Consider the following 20,641-nt stretch of genomic DNA (forward strand, 5'->3'; position numbering starts at 1 on the left):
TCCTTTGTCTGATGTATAGCTGGCAAATATTTTCTCCCACTCTGTGGGTGTTCTTTTCAGTTTAGAGACCATTTCTTTTGATGAACAGAAGCTTTTTAGTTTTATGAGGTCCCATTTATCTATGCTATCTCTTAGTTTCTGTGCTGCTGGGGTTTCATTGAGAAAGTTCTTACCTATATCTACTAACTTGAGAGTATTTCCTACTCTTTCCTGTATCAACTTTAGAGTTTGTGGTCTGATATTAAGATCCTTGATCCATTTTGAGTTAATCTTGGTATAGGGTGATATACATGTATCTAGTTTCAGTTTTTTGCAGACTGCTAACCAGTTTTCCCAGCAGTTTTTGTTGAAGAGGCTGCTATTTCTCCATTGTATATTTTTAGCTCCTTTGTCAAAGACAAGTTGGTTATAGTTGTATGGCTTCATATCTGAGTCCTCTATTCTGTTCCACTGGTCTTCATGTCTGTTTTTGTGCCAGTACCATGCTGTTTTTATCGTTAATGCTTGGTAATATAGTTTGAAGTCAGGTATTGTGATACCTCCTGCATTGTTCTTTTGACTGAGTATTGCCTTGGCTATTCGTGGCTTCCTGTGTTTCCATATAAATTTCACGGCAGATTTTTCAATCTCTTTAATGAATGTCATTGGAATTTTGATGGGAATTGCATTAAACATGTAGATTACTTTTGGGAGTATCGACATTTTTACTATGTCGATTCTACCAATCCATGAGCATGGGAGATCTCTCCACTTTCTATAGTCTTCCTCAATCTCTTTCTTCAGAAGTGTATAGTTTTCCTTGTAGAGGTCATTCACATCTTTTGTTAGGTTTACACCTAGGTATTTGATTTTTTTTGAGGCTATTGTAAATGGAATTGTTTTCATACATTCTTTTTCAGTTTGCTCATTGTTAGTGTATAGAAATGCTAATGATTTTTCTATGTTGATTTTCTATCCTGCTATCTTGCTGTAGCTATTGATGATGTGTAGAAGCTTCTGAGTAGAGTTTTTTGGGTCTTTAAGGTATAGGATCATGTCGTCTGCAAATAGGGATATTTTGACAGTTTCTTTACATATTTGCATTCCTTTTGTCCTTCTTCTTGCCTAATTGCTCTGGCTAGGAATTCCAGTCCTATGTTGAATAGGAGTGGAGATAGTGGGCATCCTTGTCTGGTTCCTGATTTTAGAGGGAATCGTTTCAGTTTTTCTCCGTTAAGTATAATGCTGGCTGTAGGTTTGTCATATATAGCTTTTATCATGTTGAGGTACTTTCTCCTTGAGGAGTTCTTGTAAATGTCTCCCACCTAGAGTCTATTGCACTGTGTCCTAAGATTCCCTGAGCCATGAGTGTTCCTTGTTTTCAGGCTCCCCTTAGTCTCAAACAATAGGCTCCGTCTCAAGATGGTATGCCTTGCTGTCACCCTCTAAGATAAAGGGAGTGACTGAATTTCTTCACCAAGACTAGAATATGGGGACTTATCTTGCAGGTACAATTGTTGGTCTGTCACCCACGCCATCTGTTTTACCTTGAAATGGAGTCTTTAGCTTCCTCTCCCTCTCCTGGGAAGCCACACTGATTTTTTTCTTTTGGTTGGGTTTCTCTGTGGTTTTCTGCTACCTCTTTGATGGGTCTTGGTGCTCTTCCTGTCTTTCTTTCTTCAGAATCTAGTTTCTCTTATGTTACCAGACTCTTCTCATTCATGGAATGAAAATGGTGGATGCTTCTAATTTGCCATCTTGCCCCATTTCTGTTGGTCCTTCTTAATTTCTAACCTCTCTGGTAGAGTAAAACGCAGTCCTCTGACTCTTCGGGTCAATAAGATTAGAGTTTACTGCTTAAGCTGAATCTTTTTGTGCTCCTTAGACCGTGGGGTGCTTTCAGAGGAAAAGGTAGTAAATGTGTATCTCATGTTATGTAGTTCCCTTCTTTCAAGGGTGAATCCCCTCAAGTTTCTTCCTACTTTTGGTTGCTCTTCTGTGTCTTTTAAAAATATTTTGTCTAGAATTTAACATTGTTACAGTAGGAAAGTTTGCCTGGTAAGAGGTAATTCATTACTAGAAGTCAATACCTTTTTAATCTAAAAATAATACTAGAATATAAATTATACCAAATAAGTGTTCTCTTTTTCTTCCCCCCTTTGGCTTATTCACCATTTGTCCCATAAAACTGAAACAATGTTCTGTTGATTAAAAATGATATTCAGGCAGAGAGAGAGGAGGTGGAGGTGAAAGAAAGAACAAAAGACTCAGAAAACACAACACAGATCTCTCACTATACAGAAGTACCATCTAACCAGACAGGTGACCTGGAACCTGTATAGCATAGTGACACTGGAAAAGCTCCCTCTCCTTTCTGGCATTTGGCTGCATTGTAGTGGCACTGATGGAAAGGGTACTGTCTGAACTTGTGACTTTTGGAATCAAAGATCTCTGTAGTTTCCCACCTCTGGAACCCACAGCAAGGGTCAAATGCTGGCAGTTTCAGTGAGTATTGGTATAGAGAGCTAGTCTGGCTATAGGGGAAAGACTGAATCAGAGCTACTGAGAGCTTCATGTTGCTGGAAGCCAATCTAAGACACAAAAGGGAGCAGAGGTTGCTTTCTTTGGGTATGTCAATTTAGGAAACTTGCTGCAAGAGCTCCCAAAGGGGGGGGGGGGGAAGGATATACAGAAGGAAGGTGAATATGGTGGAAATACTGTGTATTCATGTATGAAAATGAAAAAATGAGACCTGTTGAAACTATTCCAAGAATGGGGGGAGGAGGGATAAAGGACAATGATGGAAGGGGTGAATTTAACTAAGATATATTGTAAGTACTTTTGTAAATGTCTAGTACAACAATAATATGATAATAAATAAAAAAAGAGGGGAATGAGTAATTGCAAGTGATTACTTGCAGGAACTAAATTATAGAAGTCTGGAGTTCTGAAGGGTGGAGCATGTGCTTATTAGGCTGCTGCCCACTCTTCAGTGCAGATTGCTACAACCCTATAGTGTTTTCCTACCTCACATGTAGACATCAGAAGGTGCTCGTGCCAAACAGTTCTTCTTTACTCAGATTAGCAGAAATCTTATATTCCACTTCACCCTGTTCTGATTACTGTGACAACCAAGAGTATGACTGGCTCTACCCACACACCACTTCCTTTGGTTACTATGCAAGCACCAAAAACAAGAAGAAAAAGCCAAGCAGCACCCAGCCTCTGCTCTCACCAAATGGCACATAGCCAAAGTGGTCACAGAAGGATGATCCAGTTGGCAGAGATCTTGAGAACTTTCACTTCTGCCTGCACATTTGACCTCCTTGAAAGATAGTGAACCTACCCTTCCATCTCTCTTTCTCTCTCTCTCGTCTTCCTTTTTGGTGTTGTATTTTTGTTTGTTTTTCTATTGAGAGTTTTTGGGTCAGCTGATCAGTTTGAATAGTTACATACAAATTTTAATTTTGCTTTAAAATTAGTTTTTTCTTTCCCTTACCTTTCTTCTCCTTCTAACATCACATTTCTTTGTCTTGTTTCATTTTTGAAGACAGGCTGTCATTGTGGAGCACATACTGGCCTCAGATTTAAAGTACTCCTGACTCAGTCTCTCAAGTGCTGAGATTTCAGGTGGTCTGTACCATGCCTAGCTTTTAATGTGTAATTTTTAATCTTTTCTTCTTCTGTCTCCTTCCTCCTTTTTCTTTTTTCTTCAATTAGGTTATTAATCTCTTTTGTTTCTCCTTTCTCATTTTTTCCTCTTGAGATATTTTCATTTTTTGTTTTAATCTTTAATTGGATCATTTCTCTCTCTTCTTTTTTCTCATTGCCCCTTATACTTATTTTTCCTCTTTCTTCTCTTTTTTCCCATTTTAGTATTATTCTTTAGTATTATTTTTGTATTATGTTTTCATATCTTATTAACTAATATCTTAACAGTATTATCACAGTATTATTTTTGCACCTTTCGCCTCTAAAATTACTGGAGTTGTGGTGTTAATTTGTTATTGCCATATTCCCATAGCTGATTTGTTTATGTTTCCATTGTATTTTATTTTTTCTGAGTGGTGCTGAGGATTTGGCCAGTTTCTTGAGCACATTTTGTGGGTGTTTAGATACAGAACAAACCTAGTTGTGAGAAAGTGTACATCAGCACTGACATAACCTAGTTCAACTCAAACACTGATGAATACTTCAAAAGAAAGAATAGGGATGAAGCAGTGAAATACCAGATAGAATTCGATTCAAAAGAATGATTAGAAAAATGATGGTGAACTCCAAGGGCATAGAAATAGCTATATGAACTGAAAGAGGATATAAATAAATAACTCAATGAAGTAAGAAGCATAAGGCAGGATATGAAAGTACAATTTAATAAAGAGGGATTCTGAAAAATTAAAACAAAAATTTTGGAGAGGAAGAGTTCAATGAACCAAGTGAAAACCTCAGTTGAAAGCCTCACCAATAGACTGGACCAAGCAGAAGACAGAATATCAGGGCTTGAAGACTAGGTAGATGAATTAGAACATTCATACAGGAATAAAAAAATAATGACCAGAACATATAAGATCTCTGAGACATCATTAAAAGATCAAGCTTATAATTCTTTAGCAGAGAAGAAGAAGAAGAGGTACAAACTAAAGGCATTGAAACCATAGTCAATGAAATAATAGCAGAAAATTTCCCAAATCTTAGGGAATTGATGAATGTCCAGGTACAGGAGGCTTTCAATACTGCAAACAGGCATGACCAGAGAAGACCTTCTCCATGTCATATTATAGGTAAAATATTAAGTATATAAAATAAGGAAAGAATATTTAAACTGCAAGAGAGATGTGCCAAGTCACATACAAAGGGAAAGCCATCAGAATAATAGCACATTCCTCAACAGAACTTTAAAATCAAGGAAGCATGGAATAATGTATTTCAAGCCCTGAAAGAAAATAACTGCCAACCTAGATCACTATGCCAGGCAAAACTATCCTTCCTAATTAAAGGAGAAATGAGAACCTTCAATGATAAACAAAAGTAAAGGAATTCATGCTTGCTAATCCAGCACTGCAAAATATACTTAAAGGAACCCTATAGTGCTTACTTTGGCAGCGCATACCCTAAGAAGATACAGACAAGATTAACCTGGCCCCTGTGCAAGGATGATGTGCAAATTTATGAAGTCTTCCATATTTTTAGTCTCTTTACAAAGAAGAGCTCAGGACTGGATGTACTCACTGCCAGATTCTACCAGATGTCTAAAGAAAAGCTAACACCAATGCTCCTCAAACTATTCCATTAAATACAAAAGGAAATACATCTACAAACTCATTCAGTGAAGCCAGTGTTGCCATGATACTGAAGCTGGATAAGCACACCAGAAAAAAGAAAAACCATGGGCTAATTTATTTGATGAACATCAAAGCATACAAACTGAATTCAGCAACACATTAAAAAGATCATATATCATGAGCAAGTTGGTTTCATTCTAGGGATGCAAGGATAGTTTGAAATAATGCAAATCAATAAATGTAATATACCACATAAACAGAATCAAGAACAAAAATCAAATGATCTCCTCGATAGATATAGAAAAAGCCTTTGACAAAATTCAACATCCCTTTATGAAGCCCCAAAGAAATTAGGAATAGAAAAAACATGCCTCAGTACAATGAAGGCCATATATGACATACAGCCAACATTGTACTAAATGAGGAAAACAAACTATTTCCTATAAAATTAGGAATGAGACAAGTGTCTCCACTTTCTCCACTTGTATTTATAGTGTTTGAATTACTAGTCAGAGCAATAAGACAAAGAAATAAAACAGTTACAAATAGGAAAGGAAAAAGTCAAATAATCCCCACTTGCAGTCTTTTCTTAAAAGACCCTAAGACTCCACCAGAAGACTTTTAGATCTGATATATTCATCAAACTATCAAGATACAAAATCAACATACAAAAATCAGTAGATTTTTCTGTGCACCAACAACAAACTTCTTGAAAAGAAATCAGGATAATAATTCCATTCACAGTAACACCAGAAACCTCTGCTCTGGGAATAAACCTACCCTAACCAAAAAGGTGAAAAGTTGCTCAGTGAAAACTACAAAATACTGAAGGGAGAAATTGAATAAGATACTAGAAGGTAGAAATATATCCTGTGTTCATGGATTGGAAGAATTAATATTGCAAAAATGACCACATTGTGCAAAGAAAGCTGTAGATTCAATGCTCTCCTCATTAAAACTCCAGTGACATTCTTCACAGAACTAGAAAAAAAATCCTAAGTCATATGGAAGCACAAAAGATGCCATGGTGCCAAAGCAACCTTGAGCAAAAATCAAAATCCAATGCTGGAGGTATTATAATACCTGACTTCAAATTGTACTACAGAGCCATGCGTGGTACAGGCACAAATGCAGATAAAGAGCAATGGAATAGAATAGATGATTCAGAAATAAACCCACACAACTATAGCCATATGACTCTTAACAAAGGGACCAAAAACACATTGGAGAAAAGGTAGCCTCTTCAACAAGCAATGCTGGAAGAACTGGATATACTCACATAGAAGACTGAAACTAGATCCCTATCTCTCATCCTGTACCAAAATCAACTCAAAATGGTTCAAAGACTGAGTGTCTGAAACTATTACAGAAAAACATAGGTCTTAGGCAATGACTTTTGGAATAAGACTCCACTAGCTCAGGAAATGATAGTAAGGGTTGACAAACAGGATTGCATCAAATTAAAAAGTTTCTGCATAGCAAAGGAAACAAATACCAGAGTGAAGAGACAACCTAAAGAATGGGAGAAAATCTTTGCCAGCTATTCATCTCACAGGGTATTAATAGTCACAATATATAAAGAACTTGAAAAGATAAACATCAAAGAACAAATAACCCAGTCAATAAATGAGAAAATGAATGGAACAAACACTTCTCAAAAGATGTACACATTCCCAGTAAATAAAATTTTTTTCAAACATCCTTAACCATCAGGGTAATGCAAATCAAAACTACACTGAGGTTCAATCTCACTCCTTTGAGAATGGCTATCATCAAGAAAACAAAACAAAACAACAACAAAATGAGACTTAATACAGAGGATTAGAGACACACAGCACTTTTCTGCTTCTCCATGAACCTGAAACAAAATCATCAGATTTTTGTCTCGGGAAGAGGATTGGTGACAAAAAGCAAGGGAAGGCAATAGCAAATATTGGACTTTAGATTTATTAAAAAAAAAGAATTCTTATATAAAGCACTGAGTAAGATGTGAGGGAAGGAGGAGAACCCCACCAGAGGGGCTATAAGCACAAGACAAAAAGCCTCTAAAGATCCACAGGTGTGCACCAGCTGGATTTCTACAAAAATATAATCCAAGGTGAAAGAGCTACATACCACATAGCAGACAGATGCTAGGAAAGGAGGCAAGCCTATTCTTTTTCTTTCTTTTCTGTGTATATCCAAATCCTGAAGACTTCCCTCTTCACTGCCTAAGTGAAACCACTTGACCTCAGATTCACCAACAGAAGGTACTTGTAAGTTAGTGCCAGCAGGATCTCAGCTGCAAAGCCTAAGACAAACATCATCAAAATAATAGCCATGGAGCTTTAAGTGAGGGCTCTTGGAATGGTGGAAGATATGGACCTGCAACACAGACTTTTTGCATTCTAGTAAGAGAAGCGGTATACATCTGCACTGTCTGAGCTGACAGAAAATAGTTAAGGCAACCAGGGTCAATTAGCATCCGTTGTCTTGCCCAGCTAGTGCAAACTACATTGTTGTACGTCAAATACTCTGCTCTATGCAGTTTGATACCAAGATTTGGGCAATCCAAAGAAGAAATGGGGAGCCTTAGGGAGATCTGACATGCTTTACTACCCAGGCCACAGGTGACTCTGTGCAGAGGTTTTTATATAGATACAGATAAAAGGGCATTCTGCCAAGTTATTACATGCATACCTAGCTATAGTTATATAACTAATTGTCCTTAAGTGGGTTACATAGCATCTGTGCCACTATCTCCTAGATATGCTCAGTGCAACCTGCGTGTGGCAGGTAGCCTGTGTCTTTTCCCCACAGTTGTCTTGACTGCTTTGTCATCTCTAGATGGTGAGAGATACTGGCATACAAGAGCACTGCTCAAGAACTTTTCTCCCAGGATAAAACAACACCAGCAGAGACATCCAGTCTGGGGGTTAGTTTGTTTACCTACCAGTAACATTTGAGGACAGCCCCTACATTCCATGCCTGCTGGTGGATAAATGCTGTCCTGAATTTAACCCAATAGGGAAGGCAGGTCCTGACCTGCCTTGACCTGTCCTTATCAGCCCTTTAACAGACTCTACTGCCCATATGTTTATAAATTCAGAGAGGAAAACCAACCAACCAAACAAAAAAGCTCCTATAAAGGAAACTGAAAAGGGGTAAAAATCCACCTCCTTTCCCTCATCAAGGAAGAAATATTGGCTGGTATATATTTTATTGATGGTATTATTTACTTATTTTGTATAGTGGCAGTTGGTGGATTATGGTAGTTGTGGATTTACTCTTTTCCTTTTTTAAATTTCACTTTTGTCTTTTGGCCATTTTATCTTTTGCTATATCCATTTTACCTTGTTCTCTCTCACTGTCATTCTAGTTTTGCTTATACTTCCATCCTATATTCTCTTCCTCTCTTTGCCATTTTGCTTATTTTTCCATTTTTCATTCTTTTTTCATTTTTAGTAACTAGTCACTGATACCTTTAGAGCTAATAATTTTTAAACTCATAGTGTATCCTATAAGTATTTTAGTTCCCTTCCTTTCAAACTTTATTGAGGGTGCAAGTGATGTTTTCAATTGTTTTGCACTATGTTTAAATATCTGTTGTGTCTTTGAATTGTTGTTAGTCTGCCTACTTTCTCCCTTTTGAGTTATAGTAGAGATTGTGACCCCAAGAAAAGCCTGTCTACTAAGAAGACTCCTACAATAAAAAAATAAGTAAGTGAATAAATAAAAAGAGAAATTTATCCCAACTAATACACAAATCACAATGTGGTAACACAAGAAATGTGAAAGCATAAGGCAATATGCCCCCTCCAAAAGTTCATAATTCCCCAATATTTGAACCAAGAGATACTGATACAGCTGAAATTCCAGGCAAATTAAAAAATATAGTTCTACAATGCAGGAGGTATCACAATACCTGACTTCAAACTATATTACCAAGCATTAATGATAAAAACAGCATGGTACTGGCACAAAAACAGACATGAAGACCAGTGGAACAGAATAGAGGATCCAGATATGAAGCCACACAACTATAAGCAACTTATCTTTGACAAAGGAGCTAAAAATATACGATGGAGAGATAGCAGCCTCTTCAACAAAAACTGCTGGGAAAACTGGTTAGCAGTCTGCAAAAAACTGAAACTAGACCCATGTATATCACCCTATACCAAGATTAACTCAAAATGGATCAAGGATCTTAATATCAGACCACAAACTCTTAAGTTGATACAAGAAAGAGTAGGAAATACTCTGGAGTTAGTAGGTATAGGCAAGAACTTTCTCAATGAAACCCCAGCAGCACAGAAACTAAGAGATAGCATAGATAAATGGGACCTCATAAAACTAGAAAGCTTCTGTTCATCAAAAGAAGTGGTCTCTAAACTGAAGAGAACACCCACAGAGTGGGAGAAAATATTTGCCAACTATACATCAGACAAAGGACTGATAACCAGAATATATAGGGAACTTAAAAAACTAAATTCTCCCAAAACTAATGAACCAATAAAGAAATGGGCAAGTGAACTAAACAGAACTTTCTCAAAAGAAGAAATTCAAATGGCCAGAAAATACATGAAAAAATGCTCACCATCTCTAGCAATAAAGGAAATGCAAATTAAAACCACACTGAGATTCCACCTCACCCCTGTTAGCATAGCCATCATCAGCAACACCACCAACAACAGGTGTTGGCGAGGATGCGGGGAAAAAGGAACCCTCTTACACTGTTGGTGGGAATGTAGACTAGTACAACCACTCTGGAAAAAAATTTGGAGGCTACTTAAAAAGCTGGACATTGATCTACCATTTGATCCAGCAATACCACTCTTGGGGATATACCCAAAAGACTGTTACTCCAGAGGCACCTGCACACCCATGTTTATTGCGGCACTATTCACAATAGCCAAGTTATGGAAACAGCCAAGATGCCCCAGCACTGACGAATGGATTAAGAAAATGTGGTATCTATACACAATGGAATTTTATGCAGCCATGAAGAAGAACGAAATGTTATCATTCGCTGGTAAATGGATGGAATTGGAGAACATCATTCTGAGTGAGGTTAGCCTGGCTCAAAAAAGCAAAAATCGTATGTTCTGCCTCATATGTGGACATTAGATCAAGGGCAAACACAACAATGGGATTGGACTATGAGCACATGATAAAAGTGAGAGCACACAAGGGAGGGGTGAGGATAGGTAAGACACCTAAAAAACTAGCTAGCATTTGTTGCCCTTAACGCAGAGAAACTAAAGCAGATACCTTAAAGCAACTGAGGCCAATAGGAAAAGGGGAACAGGTACTAGAGAAAAGGTTAGATCAAAAAGAATTAACCTAGAAGGTAACACCCATGCACAGGAAATCAATGTGAGTCAATGCCCTGTATAGCTATCCTTATCTCAACCAGCAAAAACCCTTGTTCCTTCCTATTATTGCTTATACTCTCTCTACAACAAAATTAGAAATAAGGGCAAAATAGTTTCTGCTGGGTATTGAGTGGGGGGGAGAGGGAGGGGGCGGAGTGGGTGGTAAGGGAGGGGGTGGGGGCAGGGGGGAGAAATGAACCAAGCCTTGTATGCACATATGAATAATAAAAGAAAAATGAAAAAAAAAGAACTGGAAAAAAAATAAAATAAAAAATATAGTTCTAGAAATGAACGATGACCTGAAAGAGGATTCAAACACACAAATGAATTAACTAAGAAACTGAATTCCAGAACTGGATAAAAAAGTCAGCATCATGAATGAGAAGCTCAGCAAGGATGTTGAGATTCTGAAAAAAAAAAGCAACAAATGGAAGTGTTAGAAATGAAAAACTCAATAAATCCAGTAAACAAAGTGGAAAGCATTGCTAATAGATTAAACCATACAGAAGGAAGACTATCAGGGCTTGAAGACAAGGTCAAGGAAATACTACATTCAGATAGCAAAAAAGAAAAATAAACATACATGAACACAACTTTCAAGAACTCTGGGACACAATTAAGAGACCATACCTAAGAATCTATGGAATTGAGATGCAAACTAAAGGCATAAGAAAGCTATTCAATGAAAGTATAGCAAAGAGATTCCTAGGTTTTGGGAAAGATATGGACATCTAAGTGCAGGAGGCATATAGAACCCCAAGTAAACTGGATCAAAAAGAAAGACTGCACATCATCCTATACTTAAAATGTGAAGTCTAGAGAAAAAAGAAAGGACATTGAATGGTGCAAGAGAATAATGCTAACCTACAAGGTAGAAACATCAGAATGATACCAGATACTTCAGTAGATAGCCTAAAAGTCAGGAAAAATGTAATGGCATATTTCAATTCCTGAGAATAAAATAACTGCCAACCAAGAACACTGTGCCCAGCTAAATGATGCTTTAAAAATGGAAAGAGAAATAAAGACCTTCTAAGATAAGCACAAACTAAAGCAACTCATGATTATTAAGGCAGCGTTGCAGAAGATACTTTCATATGGAGAATGAAGAAAGTCACAAACATGAGAGTTTAGGAAAAAATAAATTTCATGAGTGAAAAGATGAACATGTAAACATTAGGAAAGAATCACTTTTGTTCAGTTCAATAAACTAGCAATCTCCAAAAATGAATAAAGGCAAAAAGAAAAGAACAAACAGTAATAGAGTCATGCAGGATAAAAAACAAAAAAAAAATTACAGAAATCAGGAAACACCTTTCCAATTAAAAGACACGTATTGATTCAATCAGTAAACAAGATCCAACTGTTTGTTGTCTACAAGAGCCATACCTCACTGGCAATGACACGCACAGGGTGAAAGTGAAAACAATATACCAAGCAAGTGAAAGCTAAAAGCAACAGGAGTAGATATACTCATATCAGACAAAATAGATTTCAGCCAAATTTAGAAGAGATAAAGAGGATCACTATATATTAGTAAAAGGAACAATCCATCCAGAATATATAACAATTGTAAATTAATATGCACCAAAACTTGATACACCCAACTTCATAAGACAGTATGACATAAAGGGATTGATAAAACAATAGTGTATGACTTCAATACCCTACTCTTGTCAATAAATAATCAACCATACCCAAAGAAAGTCAGCAAAGAAATTTCAGAGTTAAACTATTCATAGAGCAAGTGGACTTAGACATCTACAGAGTATTCCATGTAACTGTTGTGGATGGAATTATTCTTAGTAGCTAATGGAATGGTATACAAAATAGATTACATTTTAGGCCATAATGCAAGTCTCAGCAAATACAAGAAAATTGCAACAATGTTTTATATCTTATAAGATCATAATGGAAATAAGAGATTAATAACAAGAAAAACTACAGAAACACATGGAAACTGAACAATGTACTTTTGAATGATGAGTGGATTATTGAAGAAATCAGAGAATATAAAAAAATTTTAGAATTAAATGAAAATGAAAACACAACATACCAGAACTTATGGAATACAATAAAGGCAGTTCTTAGAGGGAAGTTTAAAGTTATGAATACCTACATTAAAAAAGCAGAGTGATCTCAACCTAATGTACTTCAGGGTCTTCAAGAAACAAGAACAGGTGAAACCCAAAATTAGTAGATAGAAAGAAATAATGAAGATTAGGGCAGAAATCAATGAAACAGAGACTAAAAGAACAATATAAATAATCAATGAAATAAGTAGCTGGTTCTTTGGAAAGATTAAAATGATCAGGCTGGAGGCATTGCTCAAAGGGTAGAATGCCTACTTAGCAAATGTAAAACACTATCACCTCCATCAAAAAAAAAAGTTAACAAGATCAATAAACTGTTAGCCAAACTAACTGAAAGAAAGAAGAAGAAGATCTGAATAATCAAATTGGGGATAAAAAGGGACAATTGCAACAGATACCAGTGAAATAGAGAGGATCACTCAGGAATATTTTAAAAAATTGTATTCCAATAATTGGAAAATGTAGAAGTGGACAAACTTACAGACACATATGACCTAGTAAACTTGAACAAAGAGTATGTAAATAACTTAAACAGATCTATAATAAGCAGTGTGACTGAAACAGTAATAAAGATTCTCCCAACAAAAACTCAGGATCAGACAGATTCGTTGTTGAATTCTACTGGGCCTTTAAAAAGCTAACAGCAATGCTCCTCAATCTATTGCATAAATTAGAAAAGGAAGGAATGTTACCAAACTTATTCTATGAAGTCAGTATTCCTATTTACAATAGCCTCAAAAAAAAAAAAAGAAATACCTAAGAATAAACTTAAGGAGGTGAAAGAGATGTACAATGAAATTAATAAAACCTTAAGGAAAGAAATGAGAAAGACACTGGAAGATGGAAAAATCTCCCATGTTCATGGATTGGCAGAATTAATATTGTGAAAATGACTATATTGCTTAAAGCAACCTATTCAATGTAATCTTCATCAAAATCCCAATGTAATTCTTCAGAGAAATAGAAAAAAAAATCCCAAAATTCATATGAAATCACCAAAGACCCTTAGCCAAATAATCCTGAGCAAAAAGAGCAGTGCTTGCAGCATTGCAGTATCTTGACTTTGAATTATACTACAAAGCCATAGTAACAAAGACTATATTGTACTGGCACAAAAACAGACACACTGGTGAATAGAATAGAATAGAATAGAATAGAATAGAATAGAATAGCCAGAAAAGCCCATACAGCAATAGCTATCTCTATGACTATATAGGACATTCCTTATTACCTTGGCCCAGCCAGCTTTGTTGAGCCTCGTATTGATGCACACATGTGGAGTACCTATCTGTTTCATTGAAATTTCCCAATCTCTTTGAATGCCCAAGGAGCATGCTTCCTAAATTCCATTCCATGGATATGCATGGTATATTCATGGGTCACCACCTTGTTGATGGCAGAATGGCCCTTTTTCTCACCACCCTTTGTGGGAGCCATTTTGCCAGGCCCAAATTGGAAACAAAGAACACTAGGGATTGTCTCATTTGTTTACTTGATGACAGCTATTCTTACTGGGATGAGGTGAAATCTCAATGTTTCATTTCCCTGATGGGTAAGGATATTGAAGATTTCTTCATGTGTTTACTGGCCACTTGCATGACTTCTTTTGAAAACTGTTAAATTAATTTGCTCCTTTCTTAATTGGGCTATCTATTTTGGTATTTATTTTTCTGAACTCTATATACTCTGGATATTAATCCTTTGTTGGATGAATAGTTTGCAAAGATTTTCTCTCATTCTGTAGGCTATCTCATCACTCCAAAATTATTTCTTTTGATGTGCAGAAGCTTTTAAATTTGTTGCAATGCCACTTGTCAATTCTTGCCCTTATTCTTAAGGTATTCGTATCCTGTTCAGGAAATAATTGCCTTTGTCTATATGTGGAAGTGATTTCCATAGTTTTCTCTGCTATGAGAAAAGTTCCAGATCTTGTATTAAGGTCTTTGATCCATTTTTAACTTATTTTTGTACAAGGTGAGAGACAGGGACCTTCTACATGTGGATAGCAAGTATTCACAGCACCATTTGTTAAAAAGGCTATCTTTTGGCATCTTTATCAAGAATGAAATAAAGAAGAATGAAATTATGTCATTTGCAGGAAAGTGGATGGAACTAGAGAACATCATGTTAAATGAAGTAGTCCAGACTTAGAAAGACAAATACTGAATGTTTTCTCTCATATACAGAATCTAGAACATAAGTATAAAAAGAACAGCAGGAACAACACAAAGACATAAATCTAAAGGGAGGACTATTTAGGGAGAGGGACCAGGAGGAAGGAAAGAATGGGTGAAGGAAAGGGGAGGGAGGATGAATAAAATCAAGGTACATCATATACATGTGTAGAAATGTTATAATTAAGCCCATTATTTTGTGCAATAAATTAATAAAAAAGAAAATGTAATCTAACAAATGCTTCTGAGGATGTGGGGAAAAGAAGCCCTTATGCACTCTTGGTGGGAATGTGAATTACTGCAGCCACTGTGGAAATCAGAATGGAGGTTCCTCAGAAAGATGAAAACAGAACTAATGATTTAGCCATACCACTCTTTGTTATGTACTGGAAGTAATCAGTTATATTTTAAGTAAGCATTTTAGATATATTAACTCATTTAATAGCTAACACAATGATGTTCTGCTATCAAGATGAGGAAAGTAAAGCACAGAGAGATGAAGTGGTGGAGCCAGGATTTGAACCCAGAAATTCTGGCATTATTAGTATCTGTACTCTTTTTTTGATATGGGGTCTCACTGTATTATCCAGGTTGGTCTTGAGTTTCTGGGCTCATGTAATCCTCTTCTATCTCTATCTTCTTCATCTTCTATCTAAGAGTACAGGCGAGTGCCATCATGCTTGGCTGAGTCTGTACGTTTAACTATTGTGCCACAGCCTCTGCTGCCTGTACTATGTATGTTTTGTGTATGTACCTGTTAATACTTGTGAAATTTTCAAGTTTTTAAAAGTAGTATCTATCCTGTTGATTTATGGACCACTTCAATAACAGGAACTACATACTCTTTGTTGTGCTAGATATTCAAAGGAGACAAACATATTTTCCCTTATAAATATTGTTGATAGTTCCTAGTCAGTATTAAATCATTTTCACAGCATAGTATTTATGTTTATAATGTGTATTTATTTCATTTGCCTTGTATTGCAACCAGTAGTACATAAGCTTGACCCTTCCATTAGGTTGCACGTGCATTAAGGATAGTGACCATGCCATCATTGTTGTAGACAATCTTCTATACCTGAGATGTAGCCCAAGTTAAATATAATAAGTCATTCTATTCTAAAACTGTAATGGGAAAAGCATACACTTTGCCAGATATAGAATCTTGGTGTATCCATATATATACACATTTTATTTACAATAGGAATATCTGGTTTTTATGTTTTACTCTCAACTTTGTGAAGTCCTTTCGTATTTACTATCTTTGTATGGGATAAATGTTATGAGCTTTTCTTTATTAATTCAGTAATTTTTTGAGCATCTACTATGTGCCAGGTACTATTCTACTTGCATAATTTATGGCAGTGAACAAAACAAAGTCCCTCCTTTCTTGTATATTACATTCTTGTCAGAAAATGAAGATAATTAACCAAAATAAATAATGTGTTATAAATATTATCAAGAAAAATAAGAGTAAAGGAGTAGAATATGATGGAGAGTACTGCTTTAGATGATGTGTTCTAGGAGGCTTCTGTGAAGAAGTGACAATTGAGTAGAGACCTGAATGAAGTTAATGGGCTAACTTTTAAAATTTCTGGAGTTTAAAAGAGTTATAGCGAAGACAAAGACCTTTAAGTTGGGAAAAACAGCAAGAAACCACATTCGGACCAATGAGATGGAAATGTAGTAGGTTGTAGTGTGTGTGAGAAGCAGGTTGTGTGAAAGACATGATAAGGACTTTGGGTTTTATTCTAAGTGTGATGGAAATAATTGGAACATTTTGACCAAAGGAATGACGTATGAATCATATTTAAAATGTGTGCACTATTCACAATAGCCAAGTTATGGAAACAACCAAGATGCCCCACTACTGATGAATGGATCAAGAAAATGTGGTACTTGTACACAATGGAATTTTACTCAGCCATGAAGAAAAATGAAATCTTATCATTTGCAGGTAAATGGATGGAACTGGAGAACATGATTCTGAGCGAGGTCAGTCAAGCTCAGAAGACTAAAAATCGTATGTTCTCCCTCACATGTGGACTTTAGATCTAGGGTGAATGTAGCAATGTGGTTGGACTTGGATCACAAGAAAAGGGGAGAGCACATATGGGAACTATAGGAATAGGTAGAAAACCCAAAACATGAAAGCGTTTGATGTCCCCACTCCAGAGGAACTAATACAGAAACCTTAAAATGACAGGTTATCATGAGCAGGGGATCAGGAACCAACGTAAAGATCAGTTAGAGATGAATCAACATGGGTCGTAATACATGGGTACACGAAAGCAAGAGTAGGAATCTTTCTGTATAGCTATCCTTAACTCAACTAGCAAAAATGCTTTGTCTTTCTTATTATGCATATGTCTTTTCTTCAACAAATTCAGTGATAAGGGCAGAACGGGACCTGCCTGTAACTGAGGGGGGGAGGGGGGAAGAGTGAGGTGGGGGGCAGGGTGGAGAAATGACTCAAAAATGTATGCACATGTGAATAAATGAACAACAACAAAAAAATAAAGTCAGTATGCAAACTGGATAAAAAAAATAAAATGTGTGCAGAGAATAGGTTATATGGAGAGAAAGAGTAGAATCAAAAAGATTAATTATGAGCCTTTTGAAATAATCCAGGCCAGACATTGGCTCCTTAAATAGGATAGCATTGGAAGTGGTAAGAGACATGTAGAATGTAGATATATTTGATGTTAGAACCAAGAACCAAGAAAATTTACTAAGGAATTTTTAAAGGGTATGAGAAATTTCTACAATTTTGTCTGAGCAACATGGTGAATGTTAATACCATTCACTGAAGTGGGAAAATCTGGCAGAAGGAGCAGGTTGAAGTAGAATATTCATCATGCCTATGTTTTATATATGAGAAAACTGAGTGTAGATAAGGCGTTTTGATAAGTTTTGGGGTAGAGTCTTGATTGCCTTACTGTTAGCCTCAGATTTCTTTTAAATAACTGCTACAACTTTTTGTTACTAATTTTACCTGTCTGATGATAGCTTATGTTCTTTTAAAAATTCTTGCGGAGGTAATGCCTGAGCTGTATTGTCTTGAGAGTCTTTGACATTTTGTATGTTTCCTAGTATGGTAATGGTCAAACAGCCTAGCACCTTGTAAATATTGAGTAATTGTTTGCTAAATTAAATTGAAAGAAGATGCAATCTTACCTTCAACCTTCACATACTCATAGGAGAATATATCTGCGTTGTAGTTAAGATAAATTGCATGAAGTAAAATTGCATTTCGTGTTTTGGAAAGCAGTGGTTAAGACTAGGAATCATAAGATCTGGGTTTGGACCCAAGGGTTGCCTTTTACTCTCTGAAAAACTTTCAGCAAATCACTCTGTCTTTCTCAACCTGAGTTTTTCCATTTGTGAAATGGTAATGACACCTAATTACCTCACATAATTATCAAAAAGATGTAGTACTATTATATACATTTAGCAGACCTACCATGTAAATGATATATCAAACATACAATTTTTTTTTCTTTTTCTTTTATTATTCATATGTGCATACAAGGCTTGGTTCATTTCTCCCCCCTGCCCCCACCCCCTCCCTTACCACTCACTCCTTCCCCTCCCTCTCCCCCCCCAATACCCAGCAGAAACTATTTTGTCCTTATTTCTAATTTTGTTGTAGAGAGAGTATAAGCACTAACAGGAAGGGACAAGGGTTTTTGCTAGTTGAGATAAGGGTAGCTATACAGGGCATTGACTCACATTGATTTTCTGTGCGTGGGTGTTACCTTCTAGGTTAATTCTTTTTGATCTAACCTTTTCTTTAGTACCTGTTCCCCTTTTCCTATTGGCCTCAGTTGCTTTTAAGGTATCTGCTTTAGTTTCTCTGCGTTAAGGGCAACAAATGCTAGCTAATTTTTTAGGTGTCTTACCTATCCTCACCCCTCCCTTGTGTGCTCTCTCTTTTATCATCAAACATACAAATTTTTAAGCCTGAATCTCAATAAAATCCACGTGAAATGTTCACAGAAATCTGTACTAGACAACGTTTGTGGAAAAATTCTGTACTTAAACACATGTTGCTTTTTTCAAAGTTATATATGTTAACATATGTGTTATAAAATACATAAGACTGCAGAGAATGGGGGGAGGTTGATCAATGTGTATAAATTACAATAAGAGAAGAGTAAGATGGTCTGGTATGCTATTACATAGGAGAATGACCATAGATAACAATAGCATACTACTTTAAAAAGCTAGAGGAAAGGAAACATTCGAAATGAGAGACATGTCTAAGATGATGTAAACCTTACACAATATATAGATATATCGAAAGATCCATGGTCCCACATACATGTGCATAATTTTTATGTTTTTATGTGTCATTTAAAATAAACTTAAATTTATAAAAATATATGACTGAAGATACATGTTCATGTTTATTTTACAGGTATTGGTTTGCCTTGAAAAAGGGTTACCATGTGGCTTTTAAATATAGCAGCAACACTAATAACTTCATGGAAGAGCAAATTGATACACATAAAGAAATTATAGACAGAGTGACTGATCTGAGCATGCTCAGGCTATTTGAGACCTATCTGGAAGGCTGCCCTCAACTTGTTCTTCAGCTCTACATCTTCCTGAAGCATGGTGAAGCAAATTTCTTTCAGTGTAAGTCTTTAACACCTTGTGTTACACAGATTACCACTGGGATCTTATGCCAACTGTTTAACTCTCAGGCATGTTTTAGAGCTCTTTTTTTTTTTTTTTTGGCAGCATTGGGGCTTGAATTCAGGGCCTCACACTTGCTAGGCAGGCATTCTTACTGCTTGAGCCTTTCCACCAGCCTTTTTTTTTGTGTGTGTGTGATTTTTTTTTTTTCAGGATAGAATCTCACAAACTATTTGACCAGGACTGGCTTCGAACTGTGGTCCTTCTGATCTCTGACTCCTGAGTAGCTAGGATTACAGGCATGTAGGCTGACTAGACTTTTTAATCCTTTACAAAAAAAGAATTTTTTTTTGAAAAGGAAGTACAGTAACATGACTCAATATCAGAACGTATATAAAAATGTATTATCTCCATTTCTCTTCATCCTGTTCCTTTTGTCTGCCCAGAAAGGAAACTACTGCTATCAGTCATTTGATAATCCTTTTAGAGAACTTTTTGAAAAGCATATATCTTTTTTCTTAACACAAATGGTAACATAAGATAAAAAGCATCTTTACATTCTGTGTTCAATAATATATCTTGAAGATCTATACATATCAGTACAGAAAGAACTTCCTCATTCATTTTTATTATCTGCATAGTATTGTGAATTACAGATGTACTATAATTTATTTAACAAGCCCTCTATGTTAGTTTAGTTTGTTTTTATTACTTTACCTTTAAATGCTGCAATGAATAATTTTTTGCATATTTATGTTCTGGTTCTGTCCTTATCCTTATTAAAGTAACAATTTGAGGTTAGTTAAAACAGCAAAAAGTGAAAAATAATCCAATTATCTAAAGACAGAGAAACTGGTCAATAAATTATGGTACAATGGAGCATTATGTAGAAAGAGTTCTCACAAAGAAGTTTTAATGGCATACAAAAGCAATTATAAAATAAGATTTAGGCAAAGAGCAGTTTATGAAGTTTTCCATCTTCATACTTTTAAGAATATGAAGTGGGATTTGGAATGATTTTTTTTTATCTTTGTGCTTTTCTGGATTTCCAGCATTTATTCAGTAAGTATGTGTTGTTTGGCTAGCATAAAAATTACTCAAAATGTAAAAAAATCAGG

General features: G+C 35.9%; 1 protein-coding gene and 1 pseudogene across 7 annotated transcripts in view; both read left to right on the forward strand.

Annotated features, from left to right (window-relative positions):
* Xkr9 (XK related 9) overlaps positions 1-20,641 on the forward strand; it is a 50,107-nt gene that overhangs the window by 22,032 nt on the left and 7,434 nt on the right. For 5 of the 7 annotated variants that reach the window (XM_074068690.1, XM_074068691.1, XM_020166579.2 and 2 more), the window contains one exon: positions 19,303-19,523. In XM_074068690.1, the coding sequence (XP_073924791.1) occupies positions 19,303-19,523 (221 nt within the window). Of the gene's footprint in view, positions 1-16,719; positions 16,840-19,302; positions 19,524-20,641 lie in introns of all 7 variants that reach the window. The other 2 variants (XM_074068695.1, XM_074068694.1) reach the window with 1 other exon arrangement.
* Positions 5,067-5,167, forward strand: LOC141422057 (U6 spliceosomal RNA; annotated as a pseudogene).

This window comes from Castor canadensis, chromosome 3, assembly GCF_047511655.1.
Source record: "Castor canadensis chromosome 3, mCasCan1.hap1v2, whole genome shotgun sequence".
NCBI lineage: Eukaryota > Metazoa > Chordata > Mammalia > Rodentia > Castoridae > Castor > Castor canadensis.